A 22,114-nucleotide genomic window follows, 5' to 3' on the forward strand; every position below is an offset into this window, starting at 1 on the left:
TATATCAGGTTATTGGAATTAGCTGTTTCTGCCACACCACTTTCATCAGTCTCCGCCAAAACCTCAAGGTGTCTGGAGCGTTCACTCAGAGCCTGTATGGAACCCTGTAGGGAGAGACAAAGGAATAAAATAATAATTAAATATTTCAAACAATTAGGAGAATGGAGTACAGGAGAATATATGTCATGCATGATACATATGTCCATCGTATGAACATACATTACATTTCAGCATGGGGTTGTGTTTGAGGTGATGTATTTTAACATCAACAAAATTTCTTTAAGAAATACTTAAGGAAAGGCTGTGGTGCTATATACTTATTTGAAAGCCATTATGTTGTACTCTCACGTGCAGTTGATCATAATGCTGAGATTTGTCACAACCTGTAAGGCTTTGAGTCTTAACTGTAAAGTATATTTCAGGTATGGCTGGTCAACTCTGTGTAGACTTCCACACAGTGACTGGTATACTTTACACCAAGCATCTCAGCATGTTGGCGAGATGAGGTAACTTCGAAAACTGGTTTGTATGTCACTGTTGTGTTTGAATTCATTATGTTCCATAGGCAAAAGAAATGCATAGAGAGAATTTAATTTCGACATAAAAGGTGAATCTATGAGATCTCCCAAGGCTTTGTTTCTTTCCCATAAAATCACTTGATTGCTTTTCTGGCACCACTGTAAGAGAGATCCTTAACCTCACTAATATTCATCTGGATAACGGGTGAATCAAACGCAAGTAACTCAAATATCAAGTACACTATATTACCAAAAGTATTCGCTCACCTGCCTTTACTCATACTATGAACTGAAGTGCCATCCTATTCCTAACCCATAGAGTTCAATATGATGTCGGTCCACCTTTTGCAGCTATTACAGCTTCAACTCTTCGGGAAGACTGTCCACAAGGTTGAGGAGAGTGTTTATAGGAATTTTTGACCATTCTTCCAAAAGCGCATTGGTGAGGTGATGTTGGTCGAGAAGGCCTGGCTCTCAGTCTCCGCTCTAATTCATCCCAAAGGTGTTCTATCGGGTTCAGGTCAGGACTCTGTGCAGGCCAGTCAAGTTCATCCACACCAGACTCTGTCATCCATGTCTTTATGGACCTTGCTTTGTGCACTGGTGTACAGTCATGTTGGAAGAGGAAGGGGCCCGCTCCAAACTGTTCCCACAAGGTTGGGAGCATGGAATTGTCCAAAATGTTTTGGTATCCTGAAGCACTCAAAGTTCCTTTCACTGGAACTAAGGGGCCAAGCCCAGCTCCTGAAAAACAACCCCACACCATAATTCCTCCTCCACCAAATTTCACAGTCGGCACAATGCAGTCTGAAATGTACCGTTCTCCTGGCAACCTCCAAACCCAGACTCGTCCATCAGATTGCCAGATGGAAAAGCGTGATTCATCACTCCAGAGAACGCGTCTCCACTGCTCTAGAGGCCAGTGGTGGCATGCTTTACACCATTGCATCCGACGCTTTGCATTGCACTTGGTGATGTGTGGCTTGGCTGCAGCTGCTCGGCCATGGAAACCCATTCCATGAAGCTCTCTGCGTACTGTACTTGGGCTAATCTGAAGGTCACATGAAGTTTGTAGCTCTGTAGCAATTGACTGTGCAGAAAGTCGGCGACCTCTTTGCACTATGCGCTTCAGCATCCGCTGACCCCTCTCCGTCACTTTACGTGGCCTAACACTTCGTGGCTGAGTTGCTGTTGTTCCCAAACGCTTCCATTTTGTTATAATACAGCTGACAGTTGACTGTGGAATATTTAGGAGCGAGGAAATTTCACGACTGGATTTGTTGCACAGGTGGCATCCTATGACAGTTCCACACTGGAATTCACTGAGCTCCTGAGAGCGGCCCATTCTTTCACAAATGTCTTGTTTCACAGTCTGCATGCCTGAGTGCTTGATTTTATACACCTGTGGCCAGGCCAAGTGATTAGGACACCTGATTCTGATCATTTGAATGGGTGAGCGAATACTTTTGGTAATATAATGTATAAATACATGTATAAACACTACACAGTCCTGTAATTGGGATGTTAGATAAATCTGCCATTTATTTGTGCATTCCTCACAACAGTCTCCCAAACATCACGAACTGGCTGGGGGCAAGACGAACCATAACTAGAGAGGCATTTATTTTCATAAAAACTTGTTTCTGTGGTTCAATAAATAACCTCTCTACAAAAACTTGCCCTACAAAATATGACCTACATCCTTTGAATGCAGTCTTTGAGTTTAACAAGCTTGGTTTGCCTATTTAAATCACCATTTTCATTCTAATATCCTATGAAATGGAGAATACATCTCAGTTCATGAGTATGTGTCTCTGACAATAGAGAAATCACTGGCAGGAGTTATGCATGCTGAACAGTGTGGGGACGCAGTGTTGGGTGAAAACTACTCAAATGTGTAAAAAGGGGCGTATAATTACACAGGTTTTTTAGAGAGTGCAATACAAACAAAAATGGGAAGTTGAAATATGACTATAATCAAATGGGTTGTTCATTATCATAACGTGCTGTTGGGAACTGGCATCCTTTTTTATTTATTCATTTGTTTATTTTGAACCCTGTGCTAAATATGCATATCCAGATCTTGCATCCAAAGTGGCCTGAAAATTTCCAAGCTCAGCAGCTGAACACAGAAAAAAAAAAAAAAAAAAAAAAAAAAAAAACACTGCTTACAAATTTCTCAAGAACACAATAGAGGCCATAAGCAGAAGTAATCATTTTGCATAATTTTGTAAGCTATAAATTAGCATGTAGGCCATTTTGTGTGTTATCTAAATTCAGTAATGAATGAGTTTTTGATAAATGCCAAAAAAACTTTATCAGAGTAAAGGAAACTAAATAAATAAATAGTAATTAATTGGTTAAAATAATTGAATAAATAATCAATTTAGGGATGAGATTTCACAAAGTAATTTTATTGATGTATTTTATTATGTATGTGTGTGAATGTAAACATATATGTGTATGTATACACACACTATAAAAATATATGTGTTAGCTTGAAAGACTTAAGAAAGTAAGGCTACGATGCCTCATCACAACAGTAGTGCCTGAAAGAAGGAAAAAAAAGAGTGATACCAGGATGTTGCAAAACTGCCCAAGTTAGATAAACTGAACAAGCCTTCGTCCCACCTGTCACTGAGGCACAGCAGCAGAGGGATGTTTTGAAGATGATGATGATGATGATGATGATGAGCTTTAGCTAGTGACTGTAATCTCTCTGCCTGACATGAAGAAGGAAATTCATAGACAGACTGCCTGCCAAATAAAAAAAAAAGTTATTTTCAACAACCCAGTGACAAATTAAAAAGAAGCTCAGTGCTACTGTTAACCAGTCCTCTATTTAGCTTTAGCCTAAGTTTTTTTTTTTTTTTTTTTACAATAATTTTATGCCATAAATCATTCATTCCATACCAGTCCTCATTCGTTATTACAAATCTGTTTTTCAAAGGTGCCAAAGTCATCATTTTTATGCAACTTTAAATTCTATAGTCATTAAGATTAGTGATTATTCAAAAGTCTTGCACTGCATTCTGTCCATAGTGTAATGTGGGTAGGGGCTGCAGGAGAGCAGCCCCACTGCAATTTTATTGCACCCTGAACCTCTTGCTCCCATGCCAAAATAGGTAATGTTTGTTCTGAATCATTTCTTTTAAGACATTTCCCCCTTTAAAAGAGATTGACTGGTTTTGTGTCAGTGGAGGGTGAATATTTCGAAATACTAGGTTGTTAACGTAGCAAATATGTATATTTTTGTCACATAGAATTAAACTACTCCTATATATACATATATATATATGTGTGTGTGTGTGTGTGTGTGTGTGTGTGTGTGTGTATAGGCACTTCATAGTTTTTTTCACAACACATGAAATGAATTCTTTAATTCTTTTAAGTAGCTAAAATGTATAGCGTATTTTCTGGAAATTAGTTTGGTGAGAGCACAAATAGCAGTGCTGTAGTGGGGAAAAAAGAGGCAACAACCTCAGGGCTGCGTCCAGATTATTCACCTTATAGACAACTTAAGTGTTCATGCTGAAATGATTCCGTGACATTTAAATCAGTGGAAGGCGTCCACGGCTGTTCCCACTCGGGTCTTATTAGGAGTGTGCCTGGCTGCTGCTGCTGCTGCTGCGGAGGAACCAGACGGTGACAACACTGCGAGAAGGTTGCACAACAGCACACACACACACACACACACACACACACACACACACACACAAATCCTTGAGCCACTAACCATATCCTGTCGCCATTTTCCCAAGCTTATGTACAAAAGACTTGGCTCAGGGAGCACACACCCCTCTGCTGTGCATGCCACCTTTTCTCCCCTTGAGTACCACGCGCCAGCCTCATAGCCACCGACAGGGAATGACAACGCAATGACACACACATACTACATCCTTCTTTATTTTTTTTTTAATAAATGATCGCTAAAAGATTTCTGAGCATGGTGAAAAGAAGAATTAATGACATTTTTTGCGTTGTTATGGTGGGTCTCCTCATCGCCCGCATAGAAAAAGACAAATAGTTCTCGGTAGTGGTTGATTGACCTGTGACGTGTCCACACAGCGAGCAGCTCAGATTTAAAAGCGTGTTGTTGGTGGCTCCTTCGGCCAATCGGCGGGCGCCAGGGGCGGGGTATAGCACTGTCAATCAGGCAGGGACTATAATGATTTGAATAGGTAGGGAGGGGGGGAATCCAATCCGGTTTGAGCTAGTTTTCCTTCCAATGGAACATTAACGGTTTGCCTCGCTGTAATAGACCGTACTGGTATAACGTTAAACAGAATATACCACTGTATTTTCTCCTGTATTTAGTAACATTTGGCTCTTTTTTCCATTTTAAAAACACCCCACACAAACCAACCATGCCTAAAAGGAGTAAAGTGAGTAGCCTATATTTTTCATGCATTCAGTAATACAGCATTTATAAAAGCCACAACTGCAATTGGGAAAATTGACTTGTTACAGTTTGCGGGTTAGAGTTGTTTAAAAAAAAAAATGCTACAAAATATCCATTGTTGTTTTGCTCCGACTGAATGTCAACATTGTTGCGTTTTGCAGCCCAGAGTTTAGCATGCAGCCTCTGTTATGGTTTTTGAAGTGGCTGATTCTTGGTGTTGTCTTCTTCATGCAGTGATTATCTTTGTGCTGAGTGATTTTCTTTAGCTGCTACTGATGTGTCGCTTTTACCGCAGGATGTGACATGCATAACTGCAGTTGTTTACAAATACGACGTTTGCCTACCTTGCAGGACAAAGAGAGGGACGTTTTCGCTGTTTTTTAGATTGCATTTCTGCAGAGAAAGTTGAGGGGAGGGGGGGCATATTGATTATTTCCTACAGGGAGCCGTTTACACGATGGAATCGAAAGTTTATTGCAAAGCAAATTTGATCGAAATAAAAGGGAGGACAAAGTCAGTAACAGCACATAATGGTCATCGTTTGAAGTTGGGCCACATTTCGGCATACGATTGCTTTAATGCTTTTTATATTTACATATATATAATGGCTGCAAAGTCTTGTTTGTCGCTTTCTTTTTGAATAAGTCACTCTTTAAAAATGGCCTTATCGTAACCACCGTCTCTCGCAGCCATAATCTACACGTTTTGTTTTGTGCTGCACGCTTGAGATCCCTCGCATCGGGTGCAAATGTGTTTGTTGAGAGGCGTTCGTTTTGTTTACTGGGTGTCCGCTCTCTATTTATTGTCGGCTCCGGCCGGTTGTAGGTTATGCAATGGCGAGCCTCCGTCAGCACAGCGCTGCTCTTGTTGCTGGGGGTTCTAGTAGATTCTGCAACCGAGACCGAGAGTCGCTGAGCATCTCGGAGTTACTATTTCAAATGGATGGCGGGAACACTCACCACACTGGTCGGCATAGGGGAGGACACTTTTTCCCGTTGTCTGGCAATCCCATTTATTACCAGTGAATGAATGTGTCGTGAGGAGGCGGAGTTCACCCCCTCCTTCCAGAGAGCCCCGAGAGTTTGTAGTAGGCAATCACTGGCAAGACCTCGGATTGCATGACTTCAGCGAGTTGAACAACACGCCGCTGTTCTCCAGGTTATTACGCGCTCACACTATATGGTTTGGGGAAATAAACATGCAAAGTGTGATCTTATAGATTGAGCGTGTTTTAGAGTCGCGCCGATAAATGTCGCTCCTCCGTAAGCGGCTCGAGTCGTTGCCAGGCAACACGTTTTTGATGCGTGTCTAATTGATAAGGACCCCATGAATGTAAACATTGTGGTTAGTGTGTCATTGTGGAGAGGTTTGAGACCCTCTGGCCAGTCAAATGCTCGATTGGAGCTAAGTATGGTGATGAACTACATATGCAACTATAGTATCCTCGATGGTAACGCCCTCTTTTGAGTTACATAACGCTAAGTAATACTTAAAGCCCCCCCATACACACACACACACACACACACACACACACACACACACACACACACACACTAGGCTTTGAAGCAAATTAATCTATCTGACACACCTTTCTTTTTATTTCTCACAGGATGCTGCTGCCCAAGATGAGGTAAGGAATAAAAAATGTAGCATAATTTTGTCTAGATGGGCAGTGCTGTATTTACCTTAAATCATTTATTAGACAATTACCATGAATTCCCACCAGGGGTCAGTAATACATTTTTTCTAATCTGTTCAATTTCTTTTCAGCCAAGGAGATCGTTGAGGTTGAAAGAAGTCAGTACAGTAAGTATTGACTACACTTAACAGACTGTGTGCTTTGTATTCATTGTATTCTGACAACAACCCAAAAATGTGATTTTTTTTTTCCCTCCCTCCCCAACTCAGAGACCTGCAGCTGCAAAGATAGAGGCCAAGCCCAAGCCAAAGGTTGGAAGCTTTGATTACATTTAATAATGCCATTGAAGTCAGAGCATGAAGTGCCGTAGCTTAGCTGGTAATCACGAGTAATCAGCCTGGTTCATGTTTTTGATTGCAGAAGGGACCTGCTAAGCCTAAGAAAGCTAAAGTGGTGGAGAACGCCAAGCCCGAGGAGAAAGAGGCAGAGGCTCCTGCTGAGAATGGTGAAGCCAAAGCTGAGGAAGAAGTAAGGGTCATGTGTGCTTGTGGATTTCAGTAACATGTCTTGTGAATACTGCATCACAAAAACGGGCAAAGTAATGATTCTCTACTAGAAGCTGCAGCTCTGACTTTCTGACCTCTGCTTGCAGGCACCTGCTACAGAAGCAGCCGAAGAGAAAGATGAGGCAGCAGAATAACATCTCTCAAACCACATCTTCTGTCAGTGCTCCCTGTACCTCTTTTTCTTGTACAATTCAGGGGAATATTTTTATCAACTATTTTCTAAATACAGGTTTTTTAGTAGTTTGATTGTAGAGAACACATTTTTTTTATGAAAGAAAAAAGTACATTTGGAGACGAGGAATTCACCACATCCCACAGTTTTGCATTGCCAGAACAATTGCGGTCATTGTTAATGTCAGTGGTCTCATTTTGAGTGTAAGGGACGGGGAGGGTTGTGGGGCAGGTTACTGTGTGAACATGCGAGGAGTCGGGACTACAGCTGAGAGAGCAGCCTGGGACGATAACATTCCATATGCTTTATGAAGGACAAATTGGGAGGATTTGTGTAATCTGTTGGGGTGGGGATGGACAAACTCACAGGGCAACATGTTGTTTTATTGTTTATAAATGCAGAAGAACAGTGTTTTAGAATATTTGTAAGCTTTGTTCCTATATGTTAACTCTTGTACTCATGCAGTTTTCTTAACCAACCGGATCAATAAACCCTAAAAATTCCTAGTTCTGGAGCTCTCCCTATCAGGCCTGTGCATCACGTGTGTTGGTTGTGTCTCTGTTCTGTGATAGCATTGCAATAAATTTGTATAGCTGCTGTGAAAAGGGTTTTCAATCTTTCTATATGCAGTGTGTTAATGGTACATTGTAAGGATGGTAAAAATGGAATATGTTTTCTTTCTTAGCCAAGCTAATGAGTTTAAAAAAAAACAAAAAAAAAAAAACATTTAAAACAAACTGTTGATAATGGCTTCTTTAATGCCAAGAGACAAACTGTACATTCACTTGAGATGTCAAATGTATACCAGCAGCAATATTCATGTGGGTTTTAGGTATCTGTATCAAGTACAAGTGTACTGTTTCTTTTATTTTATTTTATTTTTTTGTTTATAGATGTACCGCTGTGTAATGATTGTTATAAACAAATAAAAATTGGTTGGTAGTTATGTTCTTTCATTTTGTGAGAACAATTGTGGGTTTATTTAAGATGATTCAAGAGCGATGTTTAGAAAGGAGTCTCCTTACATGAAAAATATTGATTTTGTACTTTGGGAATGAGTCTAACATCAAAGAGTTAATTTAAATCCTGAATTTGAAAATGTTAGGGTTTAACAAGACCTGGCAGATCAAACACAACATTTAAAGTCACAGAGAAACATGAGGATTGGGGACTGATGTGGAATTAATGATGAAAACATTTGGAGAAAATCTGAAGTTTAGCTCCATAAATATCAGCATCCCTCACTGTACACTGTAAAGAGTTTGAGATGACCAGCATCTCAAACCAAGAGTGTGTGGCTTTTTAATCAAACAGGCCAGTAGTAATTTTATGGAAATATATTTTATACATAAAGCACATTGCTGGAAGCATGATGAAACCTGGACTTTAGTAAGGAAAGTGTATTTTTTTTCCCCATTGAGGCTTGGAAGGGTTATTTTTTTTAGTAGCATCTCAAGAAAAACAGACGACAGTGTGATTTCAGCACCACGGACAGCTCCTCCATACATCTCTTGTTTTACTGGTTTACGTTTGTCTGCATGGCTTTCATATTTTATCATGCGGTTTTGTTCTCCAAGTTGACACCGAGGAGTCGCTGAAAATGTGTTCCTCCGTTTTTTACCTTCATTACAAACAAAGTGGCTGATTATTTGCGCCATTGTTCAGGTTCTCATCAGGGCTTAGTTTTCTGGGAACTTCCTTTTCCGCTTTGAACTTGACCTACATCAGTCGCGACACTGTATACATTATTATAGTATGGTCTAGTCTATTAGTATTGCTTGACGCTTAACTATAAATATCGATTCAAACAGCATCTTTAAAACAATTAATTTAGTTATATGAAGAGAAACTGTTCCGTTTCTATTTTAAATATTTTAAAAAATCAATGAATAAATAAATTGCACCGTCAGTTCTAGCCTACTGTTTCGCAGGTCGCGAGCCCGCAGCTGGATGGTACTGATCGTGATTGGTCACAAACGGACGGGAAGCGCACGAGACCGGAAATGAGATGACAAAATAAGGAAGGTCCCTTTCTTTTAGGTCCTACTGAAGCGGTCAAATGTTTTCCGGTATTCCCACCTACACCTTTTTTTGTTTCCTTTGAGAAACACATGCACTACCATTACAAGTGTTCAGTGTCTCCCCCAGAGTGTCATAGTGGGCACGGTGGACATTTAAAAGCCTCAGGAACAGCTTTTTGACCACATAGGACACTAAAATCTAAATGAATATATCCATTCCATAGAAACAGAATGGGCTATTCCATATACAGGTTGTCCCATTCAATTTTTATGATCCATACATACTTTTGTAGAATGCAATCAAAATATACAGTATCACAAATATAAATATAAATGACAGAATATTAAATATCTCAATAAATATGTACTTGTGTGCATTACATGTAATAGTTGACATAAATGGTCTGAGTAAGGTGTTGGGCCACCAGAACATCTTCAGAACACCTTGGCACAGATTGTTTCTGTCTGTGGGACTTTTCTGGAGGAGAGAGCACCACACCTCCAAAAATTATCTCCACATTTCATCTTCTGATGATGGTGGTGGAGAGAGGTCTAACAGGTCACTCCAAAATCTCCCATAGGTGTTTAACTGGGCTGATATCTGGTGACTGCAATGGCCATAGTGTATGATTTATGCCATTTTCTTCCTCATTAGTGAGCCCTCGTACACTGTTGGCAGAGTAGAATCATCAGGATAAAGGTGATCAATCAGAATAACTTATTTACTGATCTGCAGTGAGTCTGAGTTTGAGGTGACAAACGGACCCAAAGCATGTTGATTGGTTTTAGCACCAATCAACTCTCAAATGTGCATAAGTCTTTGTAATGAGGACTTTATGTACTGCAACCCTATTGTAATGTCTCTCTATATCAATATGTATCTCTGTATCTCTGTTTCAGTCCCTCCCCTTGAGTCCCAGAGACTTGGTGAATCCATGGCAATGTGGCTTTAGTGTTGCCAATGTGCGGTACAAAAAAGGTGAGTACAAACTCTTGGGTATTGTCAAATTTGCCTGAAGGATATAACATGTCATGGGTTTCAAGATGCCAACGGCTTGCCACCTACCTACCACTGACTGTGAGATTAAGGTTGAGTTTACTTGTCTAATTTATATAAACAGTACAGAAAGAGACTGAAAATTCATTTTTATTAGCTTTCACTGACCCACTGAAGTCAATATTATAATTCCAGTATGTTAAAAATATGCTTAAGTGGCACTTAGCATTATACCCATTGGCTATTATTAACAAAGAGCTGATGACAGTGAGACATTTTAGAGATGATAAGTATACACTATGTAACATTTTTTTCATTAACTGTTGCATATAATTACAATGGTAGAGACAAAATGTGTTCTGTGGCACGAATTTTATGTAAATTTAATCCTTTAAAACACATCAAAAGTTGATATAGGCAAAGAAAATTGCATCAACATGTGTCTCTATTATGGTCTGTAAAAATAAGAACATGCTCTTGAATTGCTTTTCTTCAGTGAAGCAATAACCTTACTTTTAAATTTGTATGAATCAAGGAGGTATAGTACAGATCAATGATGAACATCACGTTTGTGCAAATATCTGGCTTTAAAATAGCCTATAATACGCAGAGCCCTCTCTTAACATTCAGTAACTTCCAGATAACCGACCTCCACTGAAGGTAAATTTTACAGTGAGCAGCACACATTCACTTTGTAATAACTCAAAAACCATCTCCATCCAAACCTTTACACCTTCCTCTGTATCTTGAACATACAGCTTTCAAATCGACATTTCCTTTAGGTGAAAGTGCTCCTTTTAAGTCAAAAGTGGAAAATGCCCATTCAAGTGTTACACCAAAATGATAGTACCATGTGAATGAAACAACCATGATGTGCCCTTACACTAATGACCATGAAAAACTCTGTGTGGTGCATATACATACGTACCTTATTATGTATTTAAATAGAAATTTGTGATTGATTCAAAAACAACATGTCTCTCCTCTGTCTCATTCCTGAGTATCTAAATCATCACACTATGCAAAAATGTCAAGTTTAGTCACTGAGCTGATGTTGAGGTCAGTCAGGTTTTGACACAGCGGCTGCTTTTGCTGGAATTGGAGTTGTATTCATTGTGCAGTATTCTGTATAAGGTGAGCCGTCAACAGGAAGACAGCCCACATGCTCAGGTAACAGTGCATACACACATACGCATTTGGCTGGTTTGAGGAAGATAATCAGTCCATTTTCTCTGCAATCCGTCCCATTTTGGTGCGCATGTTGCGTACAAGGAAGTAGCCAACAGTGGCAACACCCATGGTGACCTCGGCTACCCAGAAGGCCATGTCCCAGCTGTGTTGTTTGGCAACACTGCTGAAAGGGAGCCCAGCCATAAAAGCACCCACTGTAACAAAAGAAAGGCAGATTAGTTGCATGACTGTGTCAGTGTTGGCATGAAAATGAAAGTAATGATGTTTGTACTCAGTAGTTTACCATTAGCCATTAGAGCTACAATGGCATGGGAGGTTCCACAGAAGTTTGCAGGAGCACTTTCACTGGCTATCACCCCGAACAAGGCAATTGGTCCATAAGAAGAAAATCCAAACACAGCCCCAAGGAAGAGAATCCAGATCTGCATATAAGAATAAGAACAAACATGTTTATAAATATTTTTTGAGAGAACTTTGATCCCAATGAAATCTGTATTCAGAGGATAAGTAAACAAGTGTACCTCTTGTTCTGACACACCAATGAGGACAGAGATTGGATGAATGGCTTGGACCCAAAGAGGAGCCTCCTGAACAAAGACAGCACATTCCTGTGAGATGTACAGTCTAGCTGGTACAAAGTGATGGAAGTGATGGAAACAATGAAGTATGAATTACCTTGGGAACTTCAGGTGTGATGGTGACTCTGAACAGGTACATGGACACATACATTCCAGCCATCATGAGAAGGAGCAGGCCATGGCGAGGGTTGCCATGGGTACCCAAGCCTTGCTGCAGGGCAATGAAATTAAAAAAAAGATACTATGACACTGAACTGTGACAAGGCACTTTTGTCTGCATTTTGAGGAAATTTATTGAGAATGAAAGAAAGAAAGGTAGAAAGACATAAAGAAAGAGGCAAGTTAAAGTAGTGCTTAACCAAAAAACAATGAACAATGTACTCATGCTGATATTCGTAAATGTTTGGTGGAAGGTTTTGAATTGCATGCCTCACAAAGCCAAGGCTGCCAGACAAGTAGACAGTTCTTTTAGCATGGAGTTGATCAGACACTTAGTAGCAAAAGGGACAAACCTGACTGAAATTGTCAAAGCCTTTGTGCATAATTCAGGTGTTGACTCTACATTTGTATATTCATTATAGGTTAATTTAAAGTTGTGCATTGAAGTGTCACCGTAGTTATACTGTAGTGTCCTCCGCCGGTGTGAGTATTAATAGTCCTGCATAACAGAGTCTGTGTGTATACTAAGCCAAATGCTGAAACACTGGACAGAGGTGTTATTAATGATGCCAATGAAGCATAGATAAAGACAGAAATAATTTTGTTTAGAGTAGTTGAAACAGAGAGTTCACTCGTGTACGCACTGGCAGTGTCCAAAGCAATATTTTGGGATATTTCTCAGTGGGAATTTAGTGACATTTTGCAGTCTGTATAATTTTGGGATAAGTGAACATTAGCACACATTTTCAAATTTCCAGCCAGTTGAAGAGAGATGACAACATGACCACATCATGTTGTCTGCTCTCAGTGAAAATCAACTTGTAAAAATATGGAAGTGGCACAAAGTGATCTAGTGTAAAAATCGCAGACCTTGTGGTCTCGCAAGGTCTGTGAATGGCCCCAATCTCGTACCCATAGGTGGTTTATTTAGCCATTTTAAAGCAAATAGTTTGGGACATACTGAATACATGAATGGAGAGGCAAAACACGGATTATGCAGCACAAACTGTTTAAGACTTCGAAACATGTTTTCATATCTTTGTTGCTGCTGTTTGTCGAAGGCACGAATCAACTCCATGCTTACAGAGATGGATACAGATTTGGAAAACCCTTGTTCTCTGAAACTTATAACAGAAACTCTTTCCATCTGACATTCAAGACAACCAGGTGTGAGTACATGATGAAAAATAGATTTTGTGTTGCTCACCCGAGCCACGTGCAGCATAATTCAGGTGTTGACTCTACATTTGTATATTCATTATAGGTTAATTTAAAGTTGTGCATTGAAGTGTCACCGTAGTTATACTGTAGTGTCCTCCGCCGGTGTGAGTATTAATAGTCCTGCATAACAGAGTCTGTGTGTATACTAAGCCAAATGCTGAAACACTGGACAGAGGTGTTATTAATGATGCCAATGAAGCATAGATAAAGACAGAAATAATTTTGTTTAGAGTAGTTGAAACAGAGAGTTCACTCGTGTACGCACTGGCAGTGTCCAAAGCAATATTTTGGGATATTTCTCAGTGGGAATTTAGTGACATTTTGCAGTCTGTATAATTTTGGGATAAGTGAACATTAGCACACATTTTCAAATTTCCAGCCAGTTGAAGAGAGATGACAACATGACCACATCATGTTGTCTGCTCTCAGTGAAAATCAACTTGTAAAAATATGGAAGTGGCACAAAGTGATCTAGTGTAAAAATTGCAGACCTTGTGGTCTCGCAAGGTCTGTGAATGGCCCCAATCTCGTACCCATAGGTGGTTTATTTAGCCATTTTAAAGCAAATAGTTTGGGACATACTGAATACATGAATGGAGAGGCAAAACACAGATTATGCAGCACAAACTGTTTAAGACTTTGAAACATGTTTTCATATCTTTGTTGCTGCTGTTTGTCGAAGGCACTAATCAACTCCATGCTTACAGAGATGGATACAGATTTGGAAAACCCTTGTTCTCTGAAACTTATAACAGAAACTCTTTCCATCTGACATTCAAGACAACCAGGTGTGAGTACATGATGAAAAATAGATTTTGTGTTGCTCACCCGAGCCACAGCTCTGTCAGAGATGAAGCCCGCGGCGAGGCTGCCCACAAAGCCTCCCACCTCCAGGGCACTCATGTAGGAACTGCCTGTTGGCGACACAGCGGATGTCAGCACCTCTAACCCTGTCACTTTACACCGCCAATGGGAAGACAATTAAAATCTGTACCCATTAGTGCAGTCTGGCCTTTCTCCTGGATGAGGAAGAGCTGTCCCCAGTCAGTGGCAGCCGTCTTCACACCAAACACCACTAAGTAGCCCAGGGACAGCACCCAAAGGAAAGGGGAGAGGAGGAACTCGCTGAGAGTGCTCTGGCTGTTGGCTGGGGTGGGGAGACAGAGTGAGGATGTGCACTCAGCATTCATCGTGATCACTGTACCATTGAAGTTGTCTATCATATAATGCTTGATTATGATGGCATTATATACACTGTATTTGATTCAGAGAACTGATGTGAGACTATAGTCATTGTATTGAAACCCTGACAGCTGTGTACAAAATCTGCATCTCTCATGCATCTGCAATGATGCAATGATAATTTCTAATTGTAAGACAGTCATCTTCAACAATATTAAGGAGACTAGCGTGACATTGGAACCGGCCCCTCAAATCAAATCTAATCCCAGACAGTGATCATTCTCTTTGCTTACCTCCCTTTGCCCCCTTTTTGACTGCAGCTTCGATGCTAGGCAGGCCCACGTCTTTCGGCTCATTCTTTACAAACACCAAACAGACAAAGGAGAAGGCTGCACAGAAAATGCCGGACATGGACAAGATTGTCCTCCAGTCGTAGTACTTAAGAAGCACAGTGGCCAGGATTGGACCCAGACTACCAGCCAGGTTCATACTGCAGGACAGCACAGACCACCATGTTCCAAACTGGGAAGGCTCAAACCACTGAAGGAAAAACAAGGAGAAGACAAGATTTTTTTGTTATGATAGTTTCAGTCATATAATCTGAGGAGCGTTCACTTCACAGCAGGAGCAAAGTGTCTGTATTCCATTGTTACAGCTGCAGATTAATAGGCTGTGAAAGATAATGGCTACTTTCCATGCTCTGCTTTTCTGCAAAAACCAACAGATACTGGTTAAACACAGGCCTGTCAACAGAGGCTTATTAGAATTAGGGCGGTTTTAAGAGAAGGAGAAAAGGAGAAAAAAATATTACGGGTGATTTGAAGTTTATTGCATCTGGTGGTATGCTGAGTCTGACCAAATCACATGCCATGAAATGATGTAATACAGCTGCAGCCATAAATGCTCACCACGAAAAGAACAGCATACCTGACAGAGCAACTGAGTAACCGGTAACATGAGAATCCACTGGTCAATCACTTAAAGCAGCCCACAGGTTGATTTAATACCTTGTTGATGCACACTGTGTGGGTGTTAAAGACCAACTCAGCAGTGCAACAGTAACTATTGCACTATGCCAAACCGCTTAGGACGGGGCACAATTAATGATTGTTTTTCTGCCAGTGAGTGGAGGGAAACACATTCTCTGGAGTTTTTAGAGAAAGATCTGTCGAGGACCTTCTATAAATACATTCTCCTGTAAACTGATCCCCTTCTCTAACTCAGTACACTAAGCGCATGCCAAAGCCTATTTATTCCCCACACTTTGAACACGAGTACTTTTAAGGCAGCTTCTTAGGGCCTCCAGTAGACATGTGCACATAATGTAGCAGGATGCATTAGGGTTTGCACGAATATCAGCGACTTGGGCGCTGGTAAGTAAAGTATGGTAGAATAATCAAATCTTTTTCTGAATAAAACCCCAGGGATATAACTGTATGGCAGCAACTAGAAGATCACTTTTCTCCATGACTTCATTCTCGGTCCTGCTTTTTCACTGCCATATTTTATTGCCAGGGCCAAGATACCAATGTCCTCTTTTTTCTTTTTGTAACAGCAGCCCCTAGAGTACATATGACAAACTGAAGGCCCGCGGACAAGATCAGGACCATGGCACGATTGTATCTGGCCCAAGAAATGACATTTGATTTTCTACTAATACTAGCCTGGTTCCATATTGTCTATAATTCAGAAACTACAAACCCCAACATGCACTGCAACACCACAAAACACCCGTGTGCCCTCGCCCCCTCCTCCTCCTGCTGCCATGTTCATCAGCAGCCCAGTGGATCGCTTGCATCAAGACAGTTATATGCTAGCTAACTCACTGGCAAGCCAGGCAAAGGTGAAAAGTGGACTGTGAAAACAGGTGTTTAAGACAGGGGAGAGGCTGTCTGTTGTAACACTCGATGCTAAACTATTATTCAAAACTGAATAAGGATGATTAATATCACTAGGTATTAAGGCTATTTTTTCCCTAATATTATAGGATGCCAAATAAATCATTCAATAAACAAACCTCAGTACATGCTTTTTTAATGCTTAGATGCGATTATTTGGTACCCACACACTGCATTCACCAGGAAACAGGCTGAAGCACAGAAATAGAAATGTATTTATATCACCATGTTCAAATGAAGAGTGCAAAAAGTGCTCAGTGAGATTGAAATGACAAATGTGGACATCACGAGATTATCATCAGTGTCTACCAGCTGGGTTACTGCAATCCACCTCCATCAATCAGTATCATTCAAATATCAAAAAATCTGCTGATTCTGTCTGGAAGCAGAGGGTCACTAGAGTATCTCCTGACACATACTGAGATCCAGTGAAGCAGCAGTTTAACTTCCTAGTCCTACTACTTGCTCACAATGCATTGTATTTTCTAGTTCTAATGTATACTGCTGACATACTGAACCCTGTACATGTGCCTGTGCCCTGTGCTCGTGCACGGCCAGACTAATCTGCTCCTATCATCTAAAAAAAAAAAAAAAAAAAACAAGTGTCAGACCCCTCTACTCTGAAACAGTGAGCATGTAGCACATTTACAAATCTGAAAGAAATATTTACTACTCTACATGTCTACAAATACACATTCAGATATTAACTATATGGCTTATCCTTGAAAATGCTTTTTTTCCTGGCCACAATTTGATTATTTTAATGTTCTGATGTCTGGCCAGCATTAAAAGTCTTCTGCGGCTGGAATATTAACTAGAGCTAGAAATTTGTGAGACACGCTCATTCTAATGTCCTTTCACAGTCTCCCAGCTGATGTTACATCTGACTTCAAAGTGCTTAATGTATAAATGACCACATGGGCTCGCACAATCTTATTTATCTGGCCTCATCGTTCCGTTCATACCCCTCTAATCCCTGAGCTCTAATGGTATAAAAAAAAAAAAAAAAAAAAACACAGTTATACCCAGTTAACCCAGTTATTCACAGTAATCTGGTGTCTTGAGTGCTTGTAAATGTAGATGCAGTATTTTCTCTTTCCTCAGTCTACCTTAGGCTTCACAGCATTAATATAAGATAATATTAATATTGGACCAGTGCAGGGATACTCCTGAAAATACTTAAGTATTCAAAAGTATGTTTTCTTTTTATTATAAATGCATTGTTGTATTGTTTTAACAACTCACTTACAGAAGCTCTTAGCTTTGTGAAGCCACCTAATAAATACACGGTTAATCAATGGCTTACTTGTAGAACCACTTTGCTACACAAACGTACTGACCACCTCGGGGTTAGTCGTTTGTGCTTTGCTAATAAAATGGAACAAATGCATTTTATTTTGAACATGGATGCCCTGCCTGTGCTTGTTTCACAGAGCCAGATGATGCATTTCCACTTTTACATCAAACCCAGATGAGAGCGGGTCCTGTGATTGTTTTTTCTGCTGTGAGGAACACAGTGCGTGGTCAACCGCATTTTAGCAAAGAAAAAAAAAAAAATCAACAGCTGACTTGAAAGCTATGCTTAAAAGAAACGAATGACAGTAATCTTCATAGAAACATAGAGGAGTCAAAAGTACAGTATTTGTCTGAAATGTACTGGAATAAAATTCCTAGGTTTTCAGAAACAAAAACAAAAACAAAAAAAACACAATAAAGTGAAGTACAGATACTAAAAAAATGTACAGTACCCAAGTAAATGTACTTTGTTACTGTCCTCCATTGGTCTACCCACCCTTCCTTTCTTTCAGACACACTGGACATGATTACTGCTGCCACCACAACTTTTTTGTTAATGCTGGTACTGGCTGAAATCCCATCTTTCTGTTCTGTCATCATGTTTTTCTTTGTAATATTTCTTTTTTGTTTCTTGCAACTGTCCATTTTGTCCATTTTGTGTCCTGGTACCTTGTGCACAGTCAGCTGTCTGAGTTTTTCATTGATCTTTTCCAGGTAGGTCAGGTAAGCCTGTCATCTTTCCAACATGCTGTTTTGTTTCCTTGTGTTTTATTTTGTTGCATACTACATTAAATCCGTTTGTTTGGTGGCTGATTGTGGACTGTGGATGAGTCCTTTGAGATATGCTTGGGACTATAGACTGACTGCACAGAGTGCTAACTCTAACCCAAAGGTCAGGGGTGCCTGACAGCAAGGGATTGGATTCCTCGCCACACTTGTCCCAGCGCCAGCCACTGGGAGACAGGTGCACCATCTCACTCAAAGCACAGGACTGAAACACAAACATAACACAGCTGGGAGGAGGCAAATCCCTGATCTTACAAGATGTTAAAATCTTCCCAGAATGTTATGGGGCATCATAAGTTGCATGTGTGAAGGTGAATAAGACTTCCCTCAACTCAGCAATGACCACATTTCATGTAACTGGAGTCCACCCTCTGTTGGGTAGGGAGGTGGGATGGTATTACCTTACGCAGCACCTTCCCACAGGGAGGCCACCCGCAGCCTTGTCCCAGGCCATTGATGAACCAAAGCAGTGAGAACATGGCCACAGTGGAGGACCAGGAGAAGAGCACGTTTATGCCTCCCACGACGAAAAGGCCAATGGAGAAGAGCCAACGGGCGCTGATCTGATCTGACAGAACACCACTGATGAACTTGCTGATGGCGTAGGCCATGGTCTGGCTACTGGTGATCAGACCTGCACAGACACAATGGATGATCACAGAAGCCCAGCTTTCAGTTTTGCATAAATAAAAGGTTAAAAAACAGATTGGCTCACCGTTTGCTACTGTGTGTGTGTGTGTGTGTGTGTGTGTGTGTGTTTGGTTGGCTGTCCAAAGAGCTCGAAACAAACCTTTTAATGCTCAAAAGGTATTCAAACATGCCGTTGTCTTACCGAGGTCATCTTTGTCCAACTCAATCTCCTCCATCACAGAGGGCATGACAAAGGAGAACGTCTTCCTGTTGAAGAAGTACAGCGAGTAGCCGACGAACATGCACAGGAAGATGACTGTGCGATAGTAGCCATAGCCTGTGGCCCCCATGATTCCAGTCTTACAAAAGAAAAACAAGTGGGGCAAAAACTGGGAAGACTTCAAGGGTGCTACTGACAAAAACAAGTATGATCTTTCAAAAAAAAAAAAAAAAAGAGTTTATGTAGGTATTTGGATCCTTTGCATTTACAATAAAGTGAATCACGTTGAGCTCAGTGCTGTTATCAGTAGCTGTCGTTGGGCTTCTCAAAAAAAAAAAAAAAAGACAGCACTTTCAAATTTGTCTTTACACTGGGACAACAGAGATCAAATAAAAGGTAACACTGGCTGGGTAGCACTGATTAAATCTTTTCCTGGATGAGAAGCGCCCTCCAAAAGGACAACAGCCTTCCTCCGGCCCGGTGGCTCTGGCACTCTGAGCAGTTGCTACTTGTAGGAACAGAAGGGAGGAACTTTACACCAGCCTGGAAAACGACGACATTTAACAATCAATTATCACAATTATGGCATCTCATGCAGTACTGCAGCCATTTAGACTCTCTTGAAAAAGAAACCCTTCATCTCCTGCAACCTAATGATTAACTTAAAACAAATAATCAATAAATTAAAATTATATAAAATAAATATATTTGGACACAGTGATCCTGAAATACACCATACAACATGGAGTTACAAATAGCAATCCTGACATAATCCTAAGAGTTAAATTCATAGTGAGGAACATAGTTTCACTCTAGTAGGAGTTATATAAAGAGTTGAAGGGGAAAGCATTCTGAAACCAAAACTTCATACTAATGGTTGCAATGCTTTATGAAGGTCATCTACTGAATGCCACAGTTTACCCATCTTTTATTGGCAGTACCTCACCCGCTTATTTTACAGACATTACCAACTATAATGGTAGAATAATCTGACATTTTGAGCCAGTGTGACTTTTCTCTAGTAGGTCTATGCTGTCTAGAGGAGGTGATAGAAATGTCTAATGCCCCTTTTCCATTAGTATCGACTCGGCTCGACTCAGCTCGACTCTACTCGCCTCGACACGGTTTAGGTGGTTTTCCATTACAGTTGACTAGCACCTCGCCGTGGGTGGAGTCGTCTTAGCAAGGCGGCGCACCGTCCAGCTCCCTCTGGATTCTTTGGGCCGCCACCAAGCTCAGAAAAGTCTCCACGTCTTTATTTGACCGCCGCAGCGGTTTGCTTGCCATTTTCCGACTTTGACAACTTCAGTGATGATCAATGCGCACGGCCGCTGTTGCCGTTTTTTTTTTTTTTTTTTTTAAATGTCGGGTTTTGTTTTCGTGCGGGAGTCGCTCTCGTCACTCCCTGTCCAATCAGTTGCCTGCACGGCGTTAACGTCACATTTTCAGCGCGACTCAGCTCGACTCAGCTCGCTTGGAACCCCGGCTGAGTAGGTGCTAAAATGGGACCTGCTAGCAGGTACTACGACCTAATGGAAAAGCTCTTAAAGTTCCCCCTTTAACTGGCTTGGACATCTGGCCTACACAGTCAACGTCAGCAACACCTAAAATATCGGGTGTCTCAGAGGGAAGTTTGACTGAGGAGTCTGAGCACCAATGTGATTGTGGCAATCATTTTCCCAACTTTACTGGCGCTGCAAAAAGATTTGGATAAATATCTTCCAGGCAAGCCAGAGGAGCGGTTTTATTTAGGCTACATTGTTTTCTAAATGCTATGTTGGGAAATGTAATCACTGCGAGGTGCTACGCTCTTCGAGTAAAGTTACGGAAGCGTGCAGCAGCCAAATAGTGCAGAGGCAAAACGGCAATGGGAAAAAAAAACAGGAGGATACAAGGCGAAACAACACACAGGTCGGTCAAATAGCGTCAGTACGGAAACAGCTCTCGAGGTGACAGATTGCGAAGTGATTACTGGAGCGCTCCGTCTATGTGGCACACAGCAGATCTGCTTCACTCAATGCAAAATAAAGCAAAGCACGCCGACGGTGGGCTCCATCTGATAGCCCACACCAGTTCAGTTCACCGCATTTCTGCTACAATGAATCAGAACAAGACAGTGAGGCGCGTTACCTTTCATCAGAGTCCCCTCCTGCTGCTCCGCTCCGCTTCGGCCCCATTCATGCAGAGGACGACGCGCGCTCACGAGTCGGGTGGCTTGAGCGCGTCACCGCGACAAAAACTGAGATGAGAAAACCGAGCCTTTTGCCACCGTGGCGGCTTGTTGTGCCACTCATTCGCCTTGTTGCAGCTCCGGTATTTGAATTAGCAGTAGCTGTTAAAAGATAAATGAATGCAATCAATCAATGCACGTGTGAGGACGAGGCGGGACTCTCTGTGTGATACACTCACTTGGTAAAACGGTGTACAAAGACTGTGCAGATTTGGCAGAGCGTGACCAGAGACCTTTTATTAATCAGTGGAATGCGCTGGTTATTTGGCATGCCTCGGGTCCATCAGGGCAGCTCTTTATTGCAATCAAAACTGCAACTTTTAGATCAGACGCTGCTCGCTACCGCCCCCTGTGGTGTATAATGTGTATTGCATCCCCTGCCAATAGAGGGCGTTCTTGTCCTACACT

General features: G+C 41.1%; 2 protein-coding genes and 1 long non-coding RNA gene across 5 annotated transcripts; 1 reads left to right on the forward strand and 2 right to left on the reverse strand.

Annotated features, from left to right (window-relative positions):
* Positions 1–1,829: 1,829 nt before the first annotated feature.
* On the reverse strand, positions 1,830–7,298 carry LOC115371848 (uncharacterized). Its single transcript, XR_003929399.1, has 3 exons — positions 7,192–7,298; positions 5,252–5,260; positions 1,830–1,840 (listed from the first exon to the last, which is right to left on the reverse strand). It is a non-coding gene; the product is annotated as an uncharacterized LOC115371848 (long non-coding RNA).
* Positions 4,719–8,253, forward strand: hmgn1b (high mobility group nucleosome binding domain 1b). Of its 2 annotated transcripts, none has more exons than XM_030069418.1 (6): positions 4,719–4,903; positions 6,530–6,550; positions 6,691–6,717; positions 6,829–6,870; positions 6,980–7,087; positions 7,212–8,253. In XM_030069418.1, the coding sequence occupies exons 1-6, from the start codon at positions 4,886–4,888 to the stop codon at positions 7,257–7,259; spliced, it is 264 nt and encodes an 87-aa protein (XP_029925278.1). In that variant the 5' UTR covers positions 4,719–4,885; the 3' UTR covers positions 7,260–8,253. The 2 variants fall into 2 exon arrangements, with proteins under 2 accessions (XP_029925278.1, XP_029925277.1); XM_030069417.1 differs by having other exon boundaries at positions 4,720–4,903; positions 6,691–6,726.
* A 2,196-nt stretch (positions 8,254–10,449) lies between these two features.
* Positions 10,450–22,024, reverse strand: LOC115371572 (glucose-6-phosphate exchanger SLC37A4-like). Of its 2 annotated transcripts, XM_030069026.1 has the most exons (11): positions 21,886–22,024; positions 21,607–21,808; positions 19,459–20,019; positions 19,028–19,260; positions 14,940–15,186; positions 14,459–14,611; positions 14,293–14,378; positions 12,182–12,295; positions 12,028–12,093; positions 11,790–11,928; positions 11,534–11,700 (listed from the first exon to the last, which is right to left on the reverse strand). In XM_030069026.1, exons 3-11 carry the CDS (start codon positions 19,604–19,606, stop codon positions 11,534–11,536), a joined length of 1,353 nt encoding a protein of 450 aa, XP_029924886.1. In that variant the 5' UTR covers positions 19,607–20,019; positions 21,607–21,808; positions 21,886–22,024. The 2 variants fall into 2 exon arrangements, with proteins under 2 accessions (XP_029924887.1, XP_029924886.1); XM_030069027.1 differs by lacking the exons at positions 21,607–21,808; positions 21,886–22,024 and having other exon boundaries at positions 10,450–11,700; positions 19,459–19,606.
* Positions 22,025–22,114: the final 90 nt, after the last annotated feature.

This window comes from Myripristis murdjan, chromosome 14 (genome assembly GCF_902150065.1).
Source record: "Myripristis murdjan chromosome 14, fMyrMur1.1, whole genome shotgun sequence".
NCBI classification, from domain to species: Eukaryota; Metazoa; Chordata; class Actinopteri; order Holocentriformes; family Holocentridae; genus Myripristis; species Myripristis murdjan.